We start from the raw sequence: 25,008 nt of genomic DNA, 5'->3' as shown, positions 1-25,008 counted from the left end.
ATGCATCTGCATCTTTGATGACGAGGAGTTGATCCAAACTAACTAAATGTGTCTGATGTTTCACCAAACTGGATTAAATCAAGCTGTAGCGACAAAAACGTCAAACATTAAATATTAAACAGACGTCCCCCGGTTGTGTCTTTGTCACTAACGCACACCAGGGGGTAAAAATCCTCAATGAAGATGAGACAGATGCATGGAGGTGAGGAGAGCTGGTTCATAAAGCACACCTGCTGCAGGTAGAGACCAAGCTAACACTGAGCCCCTCAGATAATAACTCAGCCTGTCACAGGAAGTCATCACTTTTATTTAACCTGAGTCTCAGGTTAGAGTAAAAGTACAGGGCTCTCAAACTTCAGTGCTTATTAGATCATGAAGCACGCTCTATAATGTCCATGTCAATGTAAACCGGATTATGCAAACTACACAAGAAAGGAAAGTCCGGGTGTGCTGGTCCGTTAAGCTATGATACAGTCTCTCTCCCTCCCCCTCTTTCTCCATGCAGCAGGTTGGCATCGACGCGCTGCCCCCTGGTGCTTGATCATATTATTTATTGATTGATTAATTTCAAATTTTAGTGTTTTCATTGTTGTATTGCTGGTAAATGTAAGTTATTAAGCAGATCGGGCTTTCAGAGCGGATGTCTGACAGTTATTCTATACGGCTGGAATTCTGGTAAATCACCGGCCAAATTGGCCAACATAAAAAAGCCTACAGTAAACTCTGACTCCGACCCACAAGGATTTCAGCCAGCTCATATTTTTGAGCTTGAAGTCATTAACAGATGATGTTTTGCACAAACACGAGTCCCTTAAAACGGCAGAAATATGACAACTATTCTGTGTTTACTCCAGCTTTATGCAGAAGGGAAAATTAAGATAAAGCATGAAATACTCTGCATTCACTCCACGCTAAGCCACCATTATAGATGACCTCTGTGAGTAGTGACAAGTACAAACATAAACTGAAATGAGTCTACTCATTCAATCAGCCTGTGAGGAATTTCAATGAGAAAATATGCAAATACATATTCCTTTTGTCCTCGAGGCAGCTTCACAGTACACCGTATGTATTAAAAAGACGGATAAAGATAAGGTTGAGTTTGTAGTGATCCAAAGATTCCTCACGTTAGGTAACCATGAAGGAGCCGAGAGCCCAGGTGCATGCCGGAAACGTTAAGAGCATTGTTTGAACGACCTAAAGCACAATGTCTAATGCGCATGGAGCAAAGTGAATGAGGGCCGTATTTGTCAGAAGCGTGGGGTTGAAGAGAGGTTGGATGAGTTTCTAGTAGGGCTGAACGATTTTGGAAAATAATCGAATTGCGATTATTTTCCTTAATATTGCAATTGCGATTTAAAGGGGACATATCACGCTTTTTTCATCAATATATATTGGTCTAAGAGGTCCCCAAAACATGTCTTTAAAGTTTATGCTCAAAAAAACACTTTGAAATCAGATTTTGGTCTGCCTGAAAAGTCCTCTTCTTCATTCCTCATCAGAACACTCTGTTTTCTCTCTGACCACGCCCCCTCCGGAAGTGGATGTGCCTCGGCTCTCCAGCACGTTGATCTAATGTTTACATGTTGGCTGAATATACACGGCTGCTCAGAGATCGCGTTACTTCAACCCTCTGAATCTGATCCTGACGGAGAGGCGCCTGTAGCATGACCTTTCTGAAGGATTGGTCATAGATTTAGTGTTTCTTGTTGTTTTATTTATCAGTATGTAGACGTGTGTCTTGGTACACAGCTACGAACATGTAGCTATGTGGCTATGCTAACTAGTGCTAGCACTTACCCATGATAAATAAAAGTCATCCACTAGATCTTCAAATCTGCAGACGTGGGGAGTAAAACCGACCTCTGCCAGAAAGGCAGCAGGACCTTTCTGAAGGATTGGTCACAGATTCTGTGTTTCTTGTTGTTTTATTTGTCAGTATGTAGACGTGTGTCTTGGTACACAGCAACAGCTACAGCTATGAACATATAGCTATGTGGCTATGCTAATTAGCGCTAGCACTTATCCATGACAAATAAAAATCATCCACTAGATCTTCAAATCTGCAGACGTGGGGAGTAAAACCGACCTTTGTGTTTATTAAGACAGCCTACAACTAGCATGCCTCCCTCCTAAGCTCCTTGTTAGCACACATGTGTGCAGGTAATGAAAAACGGAGGAGGGATTCAGTATTATTTTATACAGTCTATGGGCTGAACAAGCTCCGAGCTCTGACTCCGTGACAGACCGGATGTTGTTGTTACGTAACAAAAACACGGAAGTCTGAAACGGCTCGTTTCACACACATTTACAGAAAGGTGGAGAAATCAGAACAGGGGCAGAATGGATTTTTATCATTCTCGGGGGGTTTGTAGACATGCCAGGGAAACATATTTCAGGTAAAGAACCATTAAAAAGTCCATTTTGCATGATATGTCACCTTTAATATGCGATTATTTTTTCAAGGTCCTCTTCTCATGTATTTTTCAGCAAACACTAGCAATAAATCAATCTGTATTATGATAAACAATATCAGATTGAATTGTTCTTTCTTATCGGCTAGACTTATGTTAAGATAAAGGCAAATGAAGCGTGAATTAATATGAAAGACGGTTTATTTATCTACTTCAATTACAGTTGTAAACTTACTAAATACTTTGACTTGCAGTCTTGTAAGCGTTCGCCACAACTACCCAACAACACTCTGCCAAACAAGTGTTTGAAGTGTAAAGCATGTTTGGATGTGAATCAGCTGACTGAAGGTGTTGGGCACAGCGATGACGCTCAGCTGGGAGCTGCGGCTGAGTGACAGGTCTCTTTTTTTCTCCGCGGTCTGACTGATTCTGACCCGGTTGCGCTCCTGGCTGACACCTGACCACGTAAACATGCTCATTTTTCTCAATAAGAACGAGTAAACAGAAAACTGGAGACTGAGTCTTAAATATGATTCTGTTCAGTTGACCTGTTGCAGTAAATCCACATGTTGTCTGGGTCTTCACTGACGCTGCAGACATTATTTATAAGCCTGCTCCACATGTTGATATTCAGTGTGTTGATTATTTTGTACACTTCAGTATGATCCGTTTAATATTATCAGTTATATACAGTGTTGTGAAGGAAAATTTGATTTAGGGAAAAACACATTTGGCATTTGACATGGAAAACGTTCACGTTTTTTTAATGATGAAACGATAATTGATCGTTAACATTTGCTAACATTTTCGTTAACTTTGGTTGCTTAGCGCCGCTCGAGTGGCTGCTTGTTGCAGCAGCTCTCTCTTCGTTGCTCTTTTTTCATATCTGTTTAGTTCTCTTTGTATTTGGAGCCTGTCATGTCTTTTAATGACTCATTTGTTAGCCATAGACACCAAACTGGCTACGTTTGCAGTGGTGTTTTTACTGTTTTTGTTCCTGTGTGTGTCTGGAGATCCTGCATGTATCCATGGTGACATTGTTTACATACGAGATCAGCTGTTAGCAGCCCGTAGCATGTTGATGCTAAACGATACTAGGCCCGATGTTCCCTGCGAGCTGAGGAGAAAGAGGCAAGAACGACGTGCTGGTACTGAGGTACAAGCTAAAAAAAGACAACATGGACCTGTCCTTCCACCCACCGTTATGGGGAATGTAAGATCTATCTATAGATATACGATAAGGTGGACGAGCTAACCCAGGACCAGAGGGAATACTGGCAGAGTAGCATCATGCTAACAGAGCTAACAACGGACACGAACGCCACATTGGAAGGATTTCACCTGCTGTGGGCGGACAGGATACAGGAGAGCAAGACTGAAGTAACTGGTGAAGAAGGCCAGCTCAGTCCTGGACCCTGTAGAGGTGGTGGCTGACAGGAGGATTATGGCCAATCTGTCGTCTTTGATGAACACTTTTTTTTAAAATATATATTCTGATAGATTTGATATACATTGACATAGAGTGGTCTAGACCTCCTATGTTTGTAAAAGCGTCTTGAGATAATGTTTGTTGTGATTTGGCGCTATACAATTAAGATTGATTGATTGATTGATTGATCGATTTCCAAGGATCGACAACAGAAAATACTTGAAATGTACATCCCTACTTTGTGGTGTTTTTTAAAGTGTTCATAACGGCTCGTGGTGTGACCTCGTGAGGTAGAAACAGTAGCAAGGCAGGTTCTGCCCAATACCTGACGTTGCACAGCATCTTCTTTCCTAAATCCTAAAAAGGTCCAGACAACCGACGTGCTATTCCTCTTTGACAACAAAGTCGCCCCTTCTGTGTCCTCTCTCAGTTCTTCTGCAGAGGCCATTTTTTAAAGACGTCAACAACAAAACTTCAAAACAAAACTTAGCTTGGCTGAAGTTATTTTCTTCATCCCCGCTCGCACGTGTCTCCCAGCTGAAAGGTGCATTTCAGCCGCCTACTGCATGCACGTCACGTTAGGTTGCGTCTGTGTAAATGAAACTTTTTTTTTTTTAATCGCAGCCTTTGCAATTTGAAAATTGCATTCCATTAAAGGTGACATATCATGCAAAATTGACTTTCTAATGGTTCTTTACCTGAAATATGTGTCCCTGGCATGTCTACAAACCCCCCGAGAATGAAAAAAATCCATTCTGCCCTGTTTTGATTTCTCCACCTTTCTGTAAATGTGTGTGAAACGAGCCGTTTCAGACTTCCGTGTTTTTGTTACGTAACAACAATATCCAGTCTGTCACGGAGTCAGAGCTCGGAGCTTGTTCAGCCCATAGACTGTATAAAATAATACTGAATCCCTCCCCCGTTTTTCATTACCTGCACAAATGTGTGCTAACAAGGAGCTTAGGAGGGAGGCATGCTAGTTGTAGGCTGTCTTAATAAACACAAAGGTCGGTTTTACTCCCCACGTCTGCAGATTTGAAGATCTAGTGGATGATTTTTATTTATCATGGATAAGTGCTAGCGCTAGTTAGCATAGCTACATAGCTACATGTCCTAGCTGTAGCTGTGTACCAAGACACACGTCGACATACTGACAAATAAAACAACAAGAAATACTAAATCTGTGACCAATCCTTCAGAGAGGTCCTGCTGCCTTTCTGGCAGAGGTCGGTTTTACTCCCCACGTCTGCAGATTTGAAGATCTAGTGGATGATTTTTATTTATCATGGATAAGTGCTAGCGCTAGTTAGCATAGCCACATAGCTACATGTTCGTAGCTGTGTACCAAGACACACGTCTACATACTGATAAATAAAACAACAAGAAACACTAAATCTATGACCAATCGTTCAGAAAGGTCCTGCTACAGGCGCCTCTCCGTCAGGATCAGATTCAGAGGGTTGAAGTAACGCGATCTCTGAGCAGCCGTGTATATTCAGCCAACATGTAAACATTAGATCAACGTGCTGGAGAGCCGAGGCACATCCACTTCCGGAGGGGGCGTGGTCAGAGAGAAAACAGAGTGTTCTGATGAGGAATGAAGAAGAGGACTTTTCAGGCAGACCAAAATCTGATTTCAAAGTGTTTTTTTGAGCATAAACTTTAAAGACATGTTTTGGGGACCTCTTAGACCAATATATATTGATGAAAAAAGCGTGATATGTCCCCTTTAAATTGTGATGTCGGTTTGAATTTGATTAATCGTTCAGCCCTAGTTTCTGGATCATTCATAGGTGTGATTTTGGCGGAACCAGGCATAGCGCATATGGATTAGGGATGGTCATTGCAAGCCAAAATACTATTCGATTATCATTGGCTTCTGTTCGATGACTATTCGAATACTTCAGGCAGAATGCAGGACAGAGCAGAAATACAGCATCTGAGGTTAACAATAAAAAAATAATATTAATAGTTCATTTCATTTTATGGGCGCCTCTTAAAGACATTCAAGGCCACCTTACAAATGCAACAACAATAACACAGACTTAATAACAGAGCAAACAGTATGTGATAAAACAAAACAATATACAATCAAGAAAAGGAAAACAATTAATGCAATAATGAAATGCAATAAAAGGAACATGATGTGTTTGTGGTGAATATGCAGCTCTAAAAAGTAGAGTTTTTTAAGCAGGATTTGAAACTTGGAAGAGAGTTTGAGTTATGGATGGTTTATGGATGGTGAGTTCCGGAGACGGGGGAAGATCCCATGGAGATCAAACGAGCATGTGGTACAGTGAGGAGCATGGAGGAAGAAGATCTGAGATGGCAGATAGATGTGTGGGTATGAAGGAGATCAGAGAGGCGATGGAGGTGATCGGGTAAGGAGAGCCATGAATGTAAGAAGAAGGATCTTAAAGATATTTGACAGGAAGTTGTTGCAGCACGAGGGGGACGTGTTCGAAGGAAGGGGTTCTGGTTGTGATCCGGGCTTGTGAAGTTTATGGAGAAGTTTGTGGGGCAGATAAATAAATGGATGTAGTATCTGTGACGTCATCCATCTGTTTCTGAAGCGCTGTTTTGAATGTGATCGTCAGCGGGTGCCATATTGGAAATGCTGAACTCAACCTAACTTCTGCGGAGCGAGTGTGATGTCAAGAGGTGGGGTTTTAGCCTCCTTGCCAACAGCTACAGTGTTCACGCCAAGGGAGAAGTTCCGGTGGCTGGTGGTGAGGCTTTCAGCAGTGTGACTGCCCCCTGGTGGCTGGCTGCAGTATAGGTCAAAAAATCCGTCTCAGTCAAACTTTTAAAAATAAATACACGTCGTACGAATGTTTCTCACATCCGTATGCTGTGTTGATATGTATTTATTATTTGACTGTTTTGTGTCCAAGTCCTCTTTTTTCTGAAAAGTTTCTTTTTCGTTAGTTATTAGAGTTTCAAAAAGGGGTTTTACTTCCGGGTTTCCTTTGATTCACAGCCGCCGTAGAGTGAAACTTCAAAGGACACACAGCGACTTGTGACGTTACGCTGTAGGGCGGAGCTTATTACAGTGGCTTTACAGGCTCTGGCTGCACAATAGTGGCGCCCAGGAGCGGGATTTTTTGGCTTCAGAAACGTACAACGGGAAGAGGCGGAGCAACGGTGTCCATTTTTATTTACAGTCTATGGTTCACGCCTGTCAAACAAGTCAGCTATGCCCTTATTTGGACAAAAGCCGTAAGTTTAATATCTTCAAATATACAGAGTTATAAAAAAATTCACCCCTTACAGTGTGTGCCGATAGAGAAATTAGTTATTCAGAGCCAAACTGTGAAACAGGCTGTAAACATGTTTATTTCTGCTGTAAAGATCGTCTTCTTTAAATGGGTGTCTGTGTGGTTTCCTGTGTTTCTGCAGCCAGCCTCTAGTGGACACTCGATGAACTGCTGTTTTAAGCATTGGCTTCATATTTTAAGACCGGAAGTTGCCTTGGTTTTTATCTATTTTTTAGCATTTTAGTATCCGTGACGTCACCCATCTGTTTCTGAAGCGCTGTTTTGAAGCCAATCATCGGCGGGAGCCATATTGGAAATGCTGAACTCAACTGAACGTAGTGGGAGGTAAAGAGGCGGGGTTTGAGCCTCCTCGCCAACAGCTACAGTGTTCACGCCTGTCAATCAAGTCAGTCATGTCCTTATTTGGACAAAAGTCGTAATTTTAATATCTTCTGAACTGTTGCGCTAGAAAAAATTCATCCCCTGATAGAGAAATTAGCTCTTCAGACCCCAAGCTGTTCTTTGAACCAGGCTGTAAACATGTTTATTTCTGCTTTAAAGATCATCTTCTTTGAACAGGTGTGAATGTGGTTTCTGGTGTTTCTGCAGCCAGCTTCTAGTGGACACTTGATGAACTGCAGTTTATAACACTTCTGCATGGGCTTCGTATTTTGAGATTGGAGGTTGTTGCTTAATTTTAAGTCACTTAATAGGTCAGTTCACTCCTCCTGGTTTGTTGTATTTGATTATAAGATGCATACTATTTGATATTACTGTTTTGTTTATTATAAAATAAAAAGAAAAATGATATTTCGACCAATTTATAAATGAGTCAAGGCAAGCGTCATGTTGTTGTAGGCATACCTGATGGCTTGTACCCGGTCAGCTGGACCACCTGTTTCATTGAAAACACAGACAGTACTCAGTCAAACTCAAACCTAATATATGACAGCAGTGCATATATAATACAAATGACACACACGGTACTTACTTGGTTTCCTGATGCTGATTTTAAAGAGAACGTCACAAAGCTCTCCTTCCTGAAGCTCTCTGAAAGACACAAACAGACTGTACTCAAAGTCTGTTTCTCTGTCAGGATTAAAACATGTCATTAGTAGACTGACATTTAGGACAAAGACACGCAACTCAAAGGTTTAATACAATACAGGTAGAGAACAAAACACAGACATTATAATGAGAAAAAAACTGATTATCTTTTTTCTATATGGAAATCGTCTTTATCTCACATTTCTGAACAATTAATTCAACTGAGACAGCCTCATGTCTGCAGAGATACACTAACTCATACTCTGTACAGACTGTAAAGATGGACGGCACAACTGACCCCTAAAAGTGAAGCCTAAACATTGACAGCTACTCCTGCTGCAGTATTTAGAATTTTTACGTGACATCACACACTTATGTCACCGCTCACTTGGAGGGCAAAAAAGGCTTCCTACAGATACATGCTACAGGGAAATGACCGAACTTTGCTGCCAACTAGAAACTTTTTCAGAATGTCTGACAGCTGACGAGGAGACAAGCCCGGGTTCTGCTTCTTAAGAATCCCATCTAAGACAGAAAATTCTCTTTTAGACGCTCTGCTGTCCCTGCTGAGGGAACAAAACAAGGATCAAAGTCCACACGTCTTTGATCAAACATTAACGGTAAGTTGAAGTAAACACAGAGTATTTTAATTCATGTACGTTTAGTTGATGTTGTTCTGACATGGTTGGTATCCGTGATGTCGCCAATCTGTTTCTGAAGCGCTGTTTTGAGGCCAATCGTCGGCAGCTGCCATATTGGAAATGTTGAACTCAATGTAACAGCCTCCTCGCCAACAGCTACAGTGTTCTCACCTGTCAATCAAGTCAGCTGTGCCTCTCGTAATGGAAAACTTGTAATCTTAATATCTTCTAAATTGCAGCGTTAGGAAAAAAATCGTAGATATGAGCTATGCAGAAAACACTTGTTTTTTTGAACCAGGCTGTAAACATGTTTATTTCTGCTGTAAAGATCATCTTCTTTGAATTTGTGTGTATGTGGTTTCTGGTACTTCCGGAACTAGCATCTAGTGGACACTCCTTGAACTGCAGTTTTTAACACTTCTGCATTGGCTTCAATTCTTGCATTTGGTGGTTGCTGCTTGCCTTATGCTGCTTGAGCTCCCAACCCACGAGGACATGGTGTAACGGGTTGAGTTAGGACCCACAAGCAGTATCGGAAGCCAAGAGATCAGTTGGTAATGACCTTTATTTAACAGTTCATCAATAGACACGGGCAACGGGTGAATAGTCTCTCTACCTCGAACACAGGTAGGGAATCGAGTCTCTCGGGGCTCGATGACAGCCTGACGAATTGAGCACCGGTGACAGACAGATCCCGGAGGGAGTTGAAGAACAGACTCACTCGTACTCCGCAGGAGGACAGGACGCCAAACGGCCACAAGGACGAACAGGCAGAACCCCGGAAGGGCGAAGGCAGAACTCGTAGTCAGGGACAGAGGGCGTAGGTGTTTTCCTGGGAAGCGGCGAGGAGGGATGGTCACGGGCAGGCAGGGTCGGCAAGGGGAGATCAGTCCGGAGAAGAACGCTGGAAAGTCTTGCATGAGGTCAAAGAACAATCTGGCAAGGAGTGGAGAGTGGCTGCTGCTTATATACCGGCTTGATTGCAGATGAGGAGCAGGTGAGTGTGCAGGTGAACTGGGTTGCCTGATGAGGGGGCGTGGCTGGCCAGCAGAGTGGAGCAGAGGCAAGGAGAGTGGAAAATTTCTGACAGAGGGGAGGAGGTGAGCAGACTGTGACACATGGCATTCCTAAATTTAAGAACAGGGTCATGAATCTGCCTTACGGTCCTCCGATACCTCTTTTCCATCAACCCGAACTGGGTTGTAGGCCTACTACTGGGCTTGTGCTTGCGCTGGGTGGAGCTGGATAAACTTGCGTACAAGGTTTATCCACCTGCTCGAGCCCGTGGAAGAGGCACGTCATGACGTCAGATTTACGTGACCGCTTTTTCAAGCTAACTTTCCCTCACAACAACAACGATGGCGGACGATGGCAGCTTGTCTCCTCGGCTGACCGCTGCTTTGCCTTGGAATCCATTAGTCTCTTTTATTTTTTCGCTGCAGGACAATGGCGGAAACACGTTTGGTTTGTGTTTCTGATCACGGCAACCCCACCCCTCGTTCCTGACATAAGCGGTTCTAGACCAGCAGAGGGGCCGCTGTGGCTCAGTGGGTAGAGTCGGTCGTCTATCAATCAGAAGGTTGGCGGTTCCATGCCAGCTCCGGCAGTCACATGCCGAAGTGTCCTTGAGCAAGACACTGAACCCGAATTGCTCCCTCTGTTGTTCAGAGGAATAACATTAGCAGCCTCTACCATCAGTGAGTCAATGGGTATGAATGGGTGAATGTGACGAGTAGTCTAAAAGCACTTTGAGTGGTCAGACAGACTAGAAAAAGCGATATATAAGTACAAGTCCATTTACCATTTGGAGCCGCTCTGGAACTGGTTTCCTAGGCCGGGAGCCGGTTCACTCGCATTTGAAAAACGAAACAGTTCTCATTTGAGCACCGGCTCCGGAGCGGCCCTGAAACTGCCTCGGTCCAAAAGGGGTATGTGAAACCTTCTTAAGAACAGATTTAAGACAAATCGTAATTTAAACGAGCTCCAGGTGTGCTCAGGTTTTGCTCACCGTTCTTGATGACCAGTGACGTTGATGCAGAGCTGGGGGGTCCAGAGGTCTCACTTGTCTCCGGGCTGGAGGGGGTCATAGCGCCGCGGCCCCACGAGGTGATGGGGGCTCTCTGGGACGGAAGGAAGCTGGTTGGTTGCGAACAGTTCTGAAAACATAGCACATTATAAGTGCAGCACAGGGATGAATTAACCACAAAGCATTATATGTGTGCGCTGGTCTATTTCACCTCTAAAGAACTGCCCACACAAAGGAAGTCTGTGATACAGTGAAATGAACTTTCTGATGGATGTGATCATGTTATGCACTTCTTACTCACTCACCGTGAAAGATAAGGCCTTCCTCTTTTCTTTGATCCTCTTTATAGCATTCCTCACCTAAATGAGAGGCAGCGTTTACACCCACTGGTTAGTCCAAAAGGCAGGCAACCTCACATACCACACAAAGATACATTCTGAGATTCTGCCACAGCAACGGCGGGCAGCAGCACTGACAATGGACAGACTGCATCCTTACCTCACTGTTGTACACAGCATACACTAGGAAGATGTACAGGCCCTGTGGAGAGGGTGCAGAGGAGAAGGATGCATTAGGGAGCGTATGTGAAAGGAGAGAGAGGAGCAGAATAAAGTCCATTTATACAGCTTTTACTGACAATATCTTCAGTACTCCTCTCTCTCAGCTCTGTTAAACTCTGCTTTTCTGTACAGCAACAATGAGGGAAGGATTCAAAGCAGGACACTTCTTCATGCTTAAGAAGTGGATGTTTCAAGCAGGCTGAGTTAAAAAGTTAACGAAGGGAGCTGGCTCCTGACTGCAAAGGCACATTAGAAGTGTCGTTGAAGGATCTCAGTCATCCAGGTCATGGACATTAGAACTGTTTATCCATCAGTGCAATAAGTGAAGAATAAAGACAGTAGTGGTGCAACGGATCATCGTTGATCCGTGATCCGTACGGATGCCTCCCCACGGTTCGGCATGGACGTGGTCCGCCGATCGGTTGATGAAAAAAGTTGTGCGTGTTCACGTGATGACTGCATGTTCAATCCACACTCACTCGTCAAGCGCAGCTGTTGTCATGGCAAGTGAAGGAGCAGAGGAACATTATAACCCTCCTGCATCTTGTAAGTCACATGTATGGGAGCATTTTGGTTTCCCTGTGAAATACAGTGAATGCTGAATGTGCCTGAGCCACGTTATGAAACTCCGTTGTGCACCCACTAGACCAGAGGCCGTCAATACACGGCCCGTGGGCAGCATCCGACCGCCTATTTATGGCCCCCGAACTGTTATTCCTTCACTCTGTGTTTTGGTCGGGTCACCATGTGTTTACCGGGACTTGTCTCCATGTTAGATACGCAGACAGGCTGTTACTGGGTCACTTAGAGTCCACTGCTGCTAGTGCAATTTTTAACTTTCACTTTCGTTTATGGAGCAGTTCGCATGTTGGCACTTTGCCAGCTGTAGGACCCAGTTTGCAGCTCAAAGAACAGTGGACGGTGAAAATCAGCAAATGAAAGAAGAATGGAGTGAAACTTTTGAAGTTCTTCTGCTCCTTCACTTGCCATGCCATGAAATGCAGTGAATGAGGCATGACTGGGCCCACAGATAGGGTGCGTTGCACATGCTGTACATTTTGAGTTGAATCTTGTTTTTATTTAATGGGCAAAAGTTTACAAGGGTTTTACAAAATAAATGGAGGACAAGTTATATTTGTCTTTTTTTTAGCTGATCCGAAAAATGATCCGATCCGTGACTGAAAACCGTGATCCGATCCGAACCGTGAGTTTTTTGATCCGTTGCACCCCTAAAAGACAGTGAAGGGAACCTGCTGTTAATGTAAGGTGTTTAAAAGTTTATAAATAATATACATGCAATCAGAGATTGGACCTTTTTGTCTAATTGTGATGAGTCCTGTTTTTTGTACTTTATAATACAATTTTGTAGCACTCTGTTCTGTGTTGAGTATATAAATAAAGCCTCATAAATAATACACATTTGATATAATGTATGTTTTTTACATTAGTTACTCATTTTACATTATTTTAGGTCATACATTAATTTAACACAAGAAAACATCTGAGGAGCCACTTGGGAGCCGAAAGAGCCGGCTCTTTGTAGTGAGCCGATCCAAAAGAACCGGCTCTCTAAAAAGAGCCGGAATTCCCATCACTATTAGTGATCTCTACAAAGAAACTTAAACCCTGAGCGGTGGTGATGATAGCAGCAGGGTTCAAAGTTGAGACATTAGTTTCTTTTTAAAGGTGTGTGAACCGCAGAGCTCAGAGAAGAAGGTTAAAGATTCAGTGTTAAAGGTGACATATCATGCAAGTGGATGATTTTTATTTTTCATGGAAAAGTGCTAGCGCTAGTTAGCATAGCCACATAGCTCCATGTTCGTAGCTGTGTACCAAGACACACGTCTACATACTGACAAATAAAACAACAAGAAACACTAAATCTGTGACCAATGGTTCAGAGAGGTCCTGCTACAGGCGCCTCTCCGTCAGGATCAGATTCTGGATCAGATTCAGAGGGTTGAAGTAACGCGGGTCTGTGAGCAGCCAACATGTAAACATTAGATCAACGTGCTGGACAGCCGAGGCCACATCCACTTCCTGAGGGGGCGTGGTCAGAGAGCTCATTTTCATTTAAAGGCACAGACACAGAAAACAGCCTGTTCTGAACAGGGCTGAAAAAGAGGGGTTTACCTCTTAGACCAATATATTTTGATGAAAAAGAGCATTATATGTTACCTTTAAAGGGAACTTTAATTTAACTGTGCATTTCACCCCAATCTCAGAACTCATCGTCTCTAGTCTGACGATGATATAAGCCTTCAGGAATGTTGGCTAATTTCTCGGGCATTCATCCAGTGAAGCTAGCAGTTAGCAGAGACTTTCTTTTATGTGCACTTTGTACTTTTTAAAAGATTTGTAAAAGGTAAAAATGAAAGCTTTGCCAAGTCTGTCCTCATGAAAAGAGAAAAAAGAACTGCCAGATTATGGTGAATAAGAGCTGGGATGTCTTTATGGTGTTCAAGGTTGTGCCTAAATGAATGTGCTCATATTTTGGTGCACGGTGAACTGAACAGCTCAATTTGCAACTCATGATCGGGAGCATGAACAGCTGTTCACGTTCCAAGAGGATCTGAGAGGTAACCATTGCTGTGTTTTACACAAGCGGCAACCTCTGGTCTTAAAATGTGAAGCCCATGCAGAAGTGTTATACACTGCAGTTAATTAAGCAACCACTAGAGGCTGGCTGCGGAAACACCAGAAACCACATACACACCCATTCAAAGAAGACGATCTTTACAGCAGAAAAAAACATGTTTACAGTCTGGTTAAAAAAAATATATATATATATCCGAGCATTTTTCTATAAGGCTGAATTTTTTATAACTCATTATTTTTGAAGATATCAAACTTATGACTTTTGCCCAAATAAGGGCATAGCAGACTTGATTGACAGGCAGGAACACTGTAGCTTGAGTTCAGCATTTCCAATACGGCACGATTGGCTTCAAAACAGCACTTCAGAAACAGATGGGTGATGTCACGGATACTACGTCCAGTTTTTATACAGTCTAAGATTTGACAGCAGATGAATTTGAATATACAGAACCTGGCAGGCATACGGCATGGCTTATGCTGCTAGTCAATGGCGTCAAATTGAGAACACCCTTGCTGCTAGCAATTCTGAAGTTAGTGGTGCAGACGAAGCCAGCGCTTGTGAACATTTAAAGGAGTTGAACGAATTAAAACAAATCCTAACAGGCTTAAACATTGTATGGTTTCAGAGAGATGTAGGGTTTTGTCTTTGCATTCATTCAGTGTTTCTTTACCCTTTGCCTTTTTAAAGGTTGAAAGGATGAAAACCATCTCTCCCACATCATCGTTTACGAAGCAGTTTTGCATGTTTTTGGGTGTCAAAGTCGGAACCTTTAGCCAAATATTCAACCCACAAAACACATATGTGTGTGTTTTTAAATGAGTGTAAGTTTTTAAAGCTGCGGATAATTCCCTTTAATTAATTCTGCTTTTCTTTGCTTTTAAACTTAATGTCTGTCTATGATTCTAAAGGCTAGTAGAACACAGTAATTAAATCACTTAGAGGTAACATATCATGCAAAATTGACTTTTTAATGGTTCTCTACCTGAAATATGTGTCCCTGGCATGTCTACAAACCCCCCGAGAATGAAAAAAATCCATTCTGCCCCTGTTCTGATTTCTCCATCTTTCTGTAAATGTGTGTGAAACGAGCCGTTTCAGACTTCCGTGTTTTTGTTACGTAACAACAATATCCGGTCTGTCACGGAGTCAGAGCTCGGAGCTTGTTCAGCCCATAGACTGTATAAAATAATACTGAATCCCCTCCTCCGTTTTTCATTACCTGCACAAATGTGTGCTAACAAGGAGCTTAGGAGGGAGGCATGCTAGTTGTAGGCTTAATAAACACAAAGGTCGGTTTTACTCCCCACGTCTGCAGATTTGAAGATCTAGTGGATGATTTTTATTTTTCATGGATAAGTGCTAGCGCTAGTTAGCATAGCTACATAGCTACATGTCGTAGCTGTAGCTGTGTACCAAGACACACGTCGACATACTGACAAATAAAACAACAAGAAATACAGAATCTGTGACCAATGCTTCAGAAAAGGTCCCGCTGCCTTTCTGGTAGAGGTCGGTTTTACTCCCCACGTCTGCAGATTTGAAGATCTAGTGGATGATTTTTATTTATCATGGATAAGTGCTAGTGCTAGTTAGCATAGCTACATAGCTACATGTCGTAGCTGTAGCTGTGTACCAAGACACACGTCTACATACTGACAAATAAAACAACAAGAAACACAGAATCTGTGACCAATCCTTCATAAAGGTCCTGCTACAGGCGCCTCTCTGTCAGGATCAGATTCTGGATCAGATTCAGAGGGTTGAAGTAACGTGATCTCTGAGCAGCCGTGTATATTCAGCCAACATGTAAACATTAGATCAATGTGCTGGACAGCCGAGGCACATCCACTTCCTGAGGGGGCGTGGTCAGAGAGAAAACAGACTGTTCTGAGGAGGACTGAAGAAGAGGGCTTTTCAGGCAGACCAAAATCTGATTTCAAAGTGTTTTTTTGTGCATAAACTTTAAAGACATGTTTTGGGGACCTCTCAGACCAATATATATTGATGAAAAAAGCGTGATATGTCACCTTTAAGGAAATGTCAGTGATCGAGAGCTGAGAACTGAGGCACAGGAGGCTCTGCTGGAAAAATTTACGTGAACTAGTGGATTTTTTGGATCATGAAATTTGCTCAGAATTTAAAATAATGAACCATGAACGGGAACTAGTTTGTTTTAACCTGTGTAAACTGTACTCTGAGTCATGCCTGCTTTTGCTCTCCATACAGACTGCACCAAACCCTTCTGATACGAGATTGGTCAACACTACTGCAACTACAAACCTCTTTATGAATAGAAACCAGAGCTCTACCTTAACCAACGTCCAGCTCTGCGTGTACAGATTTACATTTTTATTTTGAATCTATTAAAATAAAATACTTTCATCCTTAATTGTAAAACCAGCATGTGTAGAAGACTATTAGCTCATCAGCTCAAATGAACTTTCAGCTGAGGTCATAAATCTTGAGTAGACTGGGTTTATTTTCTTACCCAGGTTCAGCTGCTTTAACCTCTAGCTGAGTAGTCCCCTGTTGGTGATCAGAAATAACACAGGCTCCTCTGCCGGGTTTGCTCTCAGACCAAGAGGCTGTTTATGTGATTATATACGGCCAACAACTCAGAGCATGTGTGTTCATTTTAAATCAAAAAATATATTCAACGAATCACAACCCCTGGCTCTTTTGAGCGGACAGAAGAAGAACCTCTGCACCTTCCCTGGATGTCATCATTCAGCCCTACAAGCTCTCTCTCTCCCTCTCGTTGCCCTCAGACTGTCTCCATCGTCCTGTACTTTTATAGACTTTTGAAGCAACCCAGCAAAAGAAGGTGAAAGAAGGAGAAGCGCTGGCCTCTTCCTCCTACCCACACGAGGAAGAACTCCTACAGCGGCGTTATCTACCCTCAGCTGGACACTGGCAGTAAATCTAAATTAACTAGCAGCTCTCTGGGGGTCACTCAGGGGCCGGCTCATTTTGATTAATTAAAGCTGAGGAAGAGCACACAGAGGTTCAGAGGAGGCAAGGAGAGGGATGCACGGAGCGGATGAAAGCTATAAGAAGAACAGGGACAGTGTATGGACACATGAGAGTTGTCTGAGAGAGGAAGTTACTCCTGTGTTATCAAGGGAGGAGGAGAGCTGAGGGTGGATGTGGTATGACCTGTCGTTCAGAGGCCTGACTGCCCTCTCTCCCCCGCACGCAAAGAAAAACACACACAGGTGCATCATTAACACACAGCTAAAGTTATAAAGCCTTGCTTATTCATGATATTACAGTCCTCATGAATGTGTTTGTTAAAGCTACAGTGGGGGATTTTAAATCGTGTCAATGTTGGCGCCCCCTGTGGGGACAAGGAGTAACGTTAACGTCCTTGTTAGTCCTGTATTGCTCATGAAGTCAAAGGTCTTTCAATACACTTTGTTTCTCAGGAATAGTGTTTGGACACTATGTTACATTTACAAAGTAGAGGAATTCAGGAATATGGGATGAGGAAAGGACACCTGTGTGAACAATGACTGAAAATGATCAGTCCAGCAGACCCTGAGAGAAACACATTTACGTCTTTTCTCCTCACTTGAGCTTTTGAGCCTTGTCAAGGCTTTTACAAGAAGCTGATTTATTAGCAGAAAACTCCTCTGTAAGACAAACAGAGTAGGGATGGGCATTTCAAGCCAAAGTATTATTTGATAGTCACTGGCATCTATTTGGCAATTATTAGTAATTGAGCCACGCCTACCCCCCAAAAAGCAAACCAAAAAATACACACACTAGGGCTTATCAGGATTAAATAAATCCGGTATTCCGGTAAATATATTTCGATATGAATAAGAAACTACAACCCAAAGTTCATGTTATGTTTATATTTCAATTGAATTAAATCATGCAATCAAAATATAATTGATCTGGGTCTTTAAGCCTGTCTTTGTTGGGTCCAGCTCTCTGACATCGGGTTTGAGTCTTTAAGTTGAGACCACAGCGACTGTAGGGGGCACTGTGACAGCCAAATTCTAGCAGATCCGTTTGCGGTCTGTATCCGATCCGTCACGGCACCTGATCTCATAGGTTTCTATTCTAGTCAATGTGTTAACTTCCACTGGATCTGCTCTGTTGTGTTCCATCTGGGTCTCTGATCCGGCAGGTCGGAACGCAACAGATCAGATACGCAAGACTTCTATTTCTGCCAGATCTGATGCAAGCCCCGTGTCAGCGTGTGTCTGGACCTTTATGCTGGTCTTTCTTGAGTGTATGTTTACAATACACAGCCATGCTCAGTCTCTGCAGTGGTGTTATGGTTTTAAAAGTGACCCTGTAAACTGGAGACCTTCAGCTGAACGTGTCAGTGTTTGTGGAGTTTACACAGCTGTTGAAACACAGAGGGAGTTCCTGGGAATGCAAACTAGTTTAGATTTTATTAAGATTTCAAAATATCCTCATCAGATATTTAATGATCGTCTAAAGACGTTTATGAGGGATGCATCCGGCTGAGAGTCTCCAGTTAACAGGGTCGCTGTTTAAACCAAAACACCGGCCGATCTCTGCCACGGCTTTTTGGGTCCAAAAGGATTTTAAAGCCGTGTTGAAACGTCTTTGCTACTCGCGCTTATCTCCTCTCACGTGTTGATTCAGTGAATCCATCTGTGATGAAATATAGCACCATCTAAAACAGACCAGCTGAGTCTCTTCATGCTAACAGGCTAACTGTTGTGATATCTGCCTGTTCGTCTTCTTCTATGGTGTCATCTGTGATGAATGGCATTCGTCTTTGACTTACTGCCCTCTACTGGTCTGGTGGTGTTGTGCATTTACTTTTTTTTTCTCCATACGTCACCGGCCTGATTTGCAAAATCTACCCGGGGCTTTGGCCCAGCAGTCGAACCGCAGACAACAGTGTGGGCACAGAACCTTTTAGCTCAGGGTAAAGTAGTTAACTCTTTGTCGAAATGCACCGTAAGATGTGGGTACATTTCTTTACAGACCTGCATACACGTTGACATCCCTTGTGGTCACCCACAGTTCTTCTTACCTTTAAAAACACATAATTCTGCTTCTGTTGTAGAGTTGATCAGAGAGCTGCAGGCTCATCACTCCAAAGAAGACTCAAACAAATATGAGAACAAGTCTTTGTTTACCTGGAACGCATTGAGAGCGATGAAGACATAGGCGACGACTATAGACAGATGGACGAGCACCCCACACAGCCAGGTCAGACCCAGGACAGGCAGCAGGATGAGAACCGGTCGGGTCACAGCCCTGCACACACACACACACACACACACACACACACAGAACACACAAACATGAATTACTGACGCATGCTGTGAAGTACAGGTGAATAACAATGAGGTTTAACAGACGTTGAAAACCAAACTTCGTTGTGGCGCCTTTTGATTCCTCACTCCTCTGTGCACCTTTTTCTTTGTTGACTGTTTTTGAAAACACAGGCATAGACAGACTGAAGGAGACAGCAGAGTGGAGTTTCAAGGTATTCTGATGGCATTTTCTTCTCAAACATGTCCTCCTTGAATCCTCATCCAACATATCTGCACAGCTATAGATTTTACCGCCTACTGCAGTCATCCTCCGTTTCTTTGCAATCTTCCTTTCAATGATACTGTGCTTATACAGCCAATAACCATTTCATAGGGCAAAGCGGAAAAGGTTGCCTTTGTTCAAACCCCCATTGTTGTCAGACTGCTGCACCTGGGTAGAAAGATTGAGTTTTGAGACAGCCCTGTGTCTGCAAGGACAAAGGCAGCACCCACTTTCCTCTCTTCCCTTTTATATTTGAATGTCGATTTCCCTCTAATCTGCTGAATTCACACAGCACTCCAGAGCTGGCACAGGCATCTACCTTTAGTCTGCTCGCAGGGGAGAGGAGGAATGGAGTAGTGGCAATACCAATAGGCTAAAACAAATGTCTGAAAATAAAATCTGCTGGGTTGAAGGACGCTTTACCTGATTCCGAAAAGAGATCTCAGTCTCTTCTCAGCCAGAAGGTGTTTTAGTAATGCCTTCTGATTCTAGTGTTGTGACCCGTGCATGTACCTCTGAAAAGGCACTTTAGTGTTCAAAATTCTCACATAAAAAATATTCAATCTAATTTAGTCCAAAGCTAATGTTCTATTTTAAGTACAAGATGAAAAACATTGAGGCAGCGTTATGCTTTACCTGCATTGTCAGAGAGGTTCAGGTATTAACAGCATGTGACTCCTTCTAGTCAAGGCAGGCATTAGATTCAGGTTTTGTTCATCCATGTATCAGAATATCAGCCTTCAGGACTTCTTATTAGGAGGACCCAAGGACCTTATGGTCCCACCTTGAACAGCTCTACACGTGCTTTCTCTAATCACAGTAAGCTCCAACCACTGATCACAGCCTGTAAACTCTCTGATGATCAATCAGCTCCAGATTTCACTTTTCACTTTGGATCAACTGTGTTGTGTGTGAAGTGCTATAAATAAAGTTGATTTGATTTGATTTGAAATTAAACTTAAATCCGAAGTAAGTGGCTGGTTTATTCTGATTTTAAATCCAAAATGAATATTCCTCAATCATGTATACGTTCATTCCACTTTAAATTAATTCCGGTCGTTCTACGGATGCTCATTCCCTTGATCACTGAGTTAAAACGAACAATAAACTATTTTAAATCCCTTTTTTTAAAAATAACAGTATGTGTTAAAAACAGCATAAATACATCCTTAAAAGATCCTTTAAATTCTTCCTTTAAATTATGTTTAATTTTAAAATTGATTTCATTCTGCTAATTTTAAAATGTAACTTTATGACGGTAATCGATTGGTTTGGTCTAACGTTCGTTTATTATTGGACAGTTCCGCTTTTAGCCAGTAGGGGGAGCATGTTACTTGTGGCTACCAAGTGGCAACCTCCGGTCTCAAACAATTAAGCCCATGCAGAAGTGTTATAAACTGCCATACATCCAGAATCCGCTTGAGGCTGACTGCAGAAACACCAGAAACCACATAGACATGAATGTGAAAAAGAGGATCTTTGCAGCATTTATAAACATGTTTACAGCCTGGTTCAAAAAACAGCTTGGCCCTACGAAGCTAATCTGTCTATCGGCACACACTGTGCGGGGGTGAATTTTTTTCTAACGTGACGGTTCAGAAGATATTAAAGGTGACATATCATGCAAAATCGACTTTTTAATGGTTCTCTACATGAAATATGTGTCCCTGGCATGTCTACAAACCCCCCGAGAATGAAAAAAATCCATTCTGCCCCTGTTCTGATTTCTCCACCTTTCTGTAAATGTGTGTGAAACCAGCCGTTTCAGACTTCCGTGTTTTTGTTACGTAACAACAATATCCGGTCTGTCACGGAGTCAGAGCTCGGAGCTTGTTCAGCCCATAGACTGTATAAAATAATACTGAATCCCCCCTCTGTTTTTCATTCCCTGCACACATGTGTGCTAACAAGGAGCTTAGAAGGGAGGCATGCTAGTTGTAGGCTGTCTTAATAAACACAAAGGTCGGTTTTACTCCCCACGTCTGCAGATTTGAAGATCTAGTGGATGATTTGTATTTATCATTGATAAGTGCTAGCGCTAGTTAGCATAGCTACATAGCGTAGCTGTAGCTGTGTACCAAGACACACGTCTACATACTGACAAATAAAACAACAAGAAACACAGAATCTGTGACCAATCCTTCAGAAAAGGTCCCGCTGCCTTTCTGGGAGAGGTCGGTTTTACTCCCCACGTCTGCAGATTTGAAGATCTAGTGGATGATTTTTATTTGTCATGGATAAGTGCTAGCGCTAATTAGCATAGCCACATAGCTACATCTTCATAGCTGTAGCTGTGTACCAAGACACACAAGAAACACTAAATATGTGACTAATCCTTCAGAAAGGTCCTGCTGCCTTTCTGGCAGAGGTCGGTTTTACTCCCCACGTCTGCAGATTTGAAGATCTAGTGGATGATTTTTATTTATCATGGATAAGAGCTAGCGCTAGTTAGCATAGCCACATAGCTATATGTTCGTAGCTGTGTACCAAGACACACGTCGACATACTGATAAATAAAACAATAAGAAACACTAAATCTATGACCAATCCTTCAGGAAGGTCCTGCTACAGGCGCCTCTCCGTCAGGATCAGATTCTGGATCAGATGAAGTAATGTGATCTCTGAGCAGCCGTGTATATTCAGCCAACATGTAAACATTAGATCAATGTGCTGGAGAGCCGAGGCACATCCACTTCCTGAGGGGGCGTGGTCAGAGAGAAAACAGAGTGTTCTGATGAGGACCGAAGAAGAGGATTTTTCAGGCATGTCAAAATCTGATTTCAAAGTGTTTTTTTGAGCATAAACTTTAAAGACATGTTTTGGGGACCTCTTAGACCAATATATATTGATGAAAAAAGCGTGATATGTCACCTTTAAGATTATGAGTTTTTGCCCAAATAAGGACATGACTGATGTGACTCCCGGTCGGGAACACACAGCTGTTGGCTAAGACGCTCCCACTACGTCACACTCTGCCTGGTTGAGTTCAGCATTTCCAATATGGCTGCAGCCGTTGATTGGCTTCAAAACATTTCTCAGGAACAGATGGGTGACGTCAGGGATACTACGTCCATATTTTATACAGTAACACACAAACACACACACACACACACACACACACACACACACACACACACACACACACACACACACACACACACACACACACACACACACACAAGCGCAGAACATTTAATTTAAAAACTGTGCTTTTGAGCTGAAACAAATGTTGGTAATTTCAGTAAACTACAAGTATAAAAAAAAGGCGTGGAAATTTCTCTTTTCCTGTAATCGAAAACGTACAGAACCATGAATTTTGGGTATCGTTGAACCCCTAATAAATATATAAATCTTTTATAGAAATGTTACTTGCATTAAAAGCTTTGCTGTAGAGGAATCTCTAGGAGTGTTGTTACTATAATCTGAGAGCCATAGCAACATAAACACTCTCCAACAAAAGAAAAGAGAAAAAATATTTTTGCTGCTCAACCTCTGACTGGAAACCCTGCAGCATGTAAAGAAATAGGATAAATATAGAAGTCTGCTTTTTTCTTATATGTCAATCAAACATAAGTGAAGACCAAAAACCAACCGTGAATGTATGAAGTATTTATATTTATGAAGTATTTATCAGGTATTCATGGCCTGAAATGCTTTTTATTTAGATTACAAACACTCCTCACTGGATTCATTCAGAGCTGAATGTGAGCTTAGGAAATAACTCCACCTGTTTGAGGATCTTTTAACACTTAACATTCGTAACAAATATTTATTTTATTTTAAAAGAACATAAAGGTAATTCACTGCATCCTAAAGTGATGGGAGTAAATAAAAACTACTAAAAGACGGATCAACAGTTATAAAATGTTTGATGTGTTTACAACCCACCAAAGAGGAATAGCTCTGATGTTGTCTTAATGATAGTGTAGAGAGACCGGCAGACCAGAGAGAGAGAGAGAGAGAGAGAGAGAGAGAGAGAGAGAGAGTCCCTTTAGTCAGCTGGTGAGGAAGCTAATCAGCCAGACTCCAGTCAGCACTGATCCATAGCACAACCAAATTACACTCATCATGAAGTACTCCAAAGATCTGTACTTAGAACACTGGAGAAACCAAACAAAGACCCAAAGTACAATGAATTGTTATTTGACCCTAAACCGTGATTATAAATGATCTGAATATCTGTACAGTGTCAGAGATACAAAACAAAGATGTATCCTGACCAAATACAGGCTGAGTGACCACCAGCTAGCTGTAGAAACATGGAGACACAGACAGACATGGCTGCCCAGAGAGGAGCGTCTATGTGCTCACTGCTCTACAGGGGACATAGAGACAGAGATGCACTCCCTCCTCCACTGCAGCAAGTTCTATTTACTAAGAGATTCCCACTACAGGGACATTACTACAATAGTAACAAACTTCCCAACATTAACCCCAGAAGAGAAACTGTCAGTTCTCCTGGGGGAAGGGTCAGCAGCTCCTCTGGCTGCTAAATATTGTACGTGTCTGCCTGTCACAGCCTGAGGGACGCACCATCCCATAATATTTGATTATAGGTGAAGGTTTTATGAGCATACAGCATCAAGTGAGGACATTAAGATATGCTGGATGGATGACACCATCGTTCATTAATGCATATAAAATATGTAATATATAAATATAATATGTAATTAATATATATGTAATGCATGTGTATGAATTTTATGTGATTTGGCAATAACATGTCTTTGTTCATGCCAATAAGGCAAATTTGAATTGAATTGGAAAAAATTGAATTGAAAAATTGAATTGAGAGAGAGAGGGGGAGGAGATCATCAAATCTCAGTTGAATAAAAATAATGCCAATATGGTCATCAAATGCTTAATGAGCCACCCAGTTATCATCTTGTGTTGGAAACCAGCGGCAACCTCCGGCCGCGAGAATTGAAGCCTATGCAGAAGTGTTAAAAACTGCAGTTCATCGATTGTCCACTAGAGGCTGGCTCCAGAAGTACCGGAAACCACATACACACAAACTCAAAATAACGCAGCAGTTTTGAAGATATTAAGATTACAAGTGAGAGGCACAGCTGACTTGATCGGCAGGGAACACTGTAGCTGTTGGCGAGGAGGCTCAAAGCCCCACCTCTTTACGTCAGTTTAACATTTCCAACATGGCTGCCGCCGACGATTGGCCTCAAAGCACAATTCAGAAACAGATGGGTGACGTCACGGACACTACGTCCATTATTTATACAGTCTATTACACATGGGGCGAAGTGAAACCACATCCTCTGAGTGAAGTGGCATACTTACTGGACACCAAGTGAGGGTGCAAAGAGGTTGGATCAAGTCCCTTGTTGGTGTGTTGCTGCAGTATAATGTGAATCAGATCTATCAGTGTGTCTGTTCTCGTTCCTATTTAAGAGCCAACATGCAGCGTCTCTCCTTCCATTTTCTTGTCATGATTAATCCATTCAGTCTGATTTGTTAAAGTATTCAGTTAAAAAAACACACAAGCAAAAAC

The 25,008-nt window shown here is 42.3% G+C and overlaps 1 protein-coding gene across 1 annotated transcript in view; it reads right to left on the bottom strand.

The window, feature by feature from the left end:
- Window positions 1-25,008, bottom strand: part of adgrd2 (adhesion G protein-coupled receptor D2) — an 85,002-nt gene that overhangs the window by 2,424 nt on the left and 57,570 nt on the right. Inside the window, exons 19-24 of the mRNA XM_034691122.1 lie at window positions 19,100-19,220; window positions 11,313-11,354; window positions 11,120-11,173; window positions 10,797-10,944; window positions 8,092-8,150; window positions 7,965-7,995 (exon numbers count right to left, since the gene is read on the bottom strand). Of these exons, the coding sequence (XP_034547013.1) occupies window positions 7,965-7,995; window positions 8,092-8,150; window positions 10,797-10,944; window positions 11,120-11,173; window positions 11,313-11,354; window positions 19,100-19,220 (455 nt within the window). The remainder of the gene's footprint in view (window positions 1-7,964; window positions 7,996-8,091; window positions 8,151-10,796; window positions 10,945-11,119; window positions 11,174-11,312; window positions 11,355-19,099; window positions 19,221-25,008) is intronic.

This window comes from Notolabrus celidotus, chromosome 9 (genome assembly GCF_009762535.1).
Source record: "Notolabrus celidotus isolate fNotCel1 chromosome 9, fNotCel1.pri, whole genome shotgun sequence".
Taxonomy (NCBI): Eukaryota; Metazoa; Chordata; class Actinopteri; order Labriformes; family Labridae; genus Notolabrus; species Notolabrus celidotus.
The sequence above is the reverse complement of the archived record's forward strand: the minus strand, read 5'-3'. Positions and strand labels throughout refer to the sequence as shown.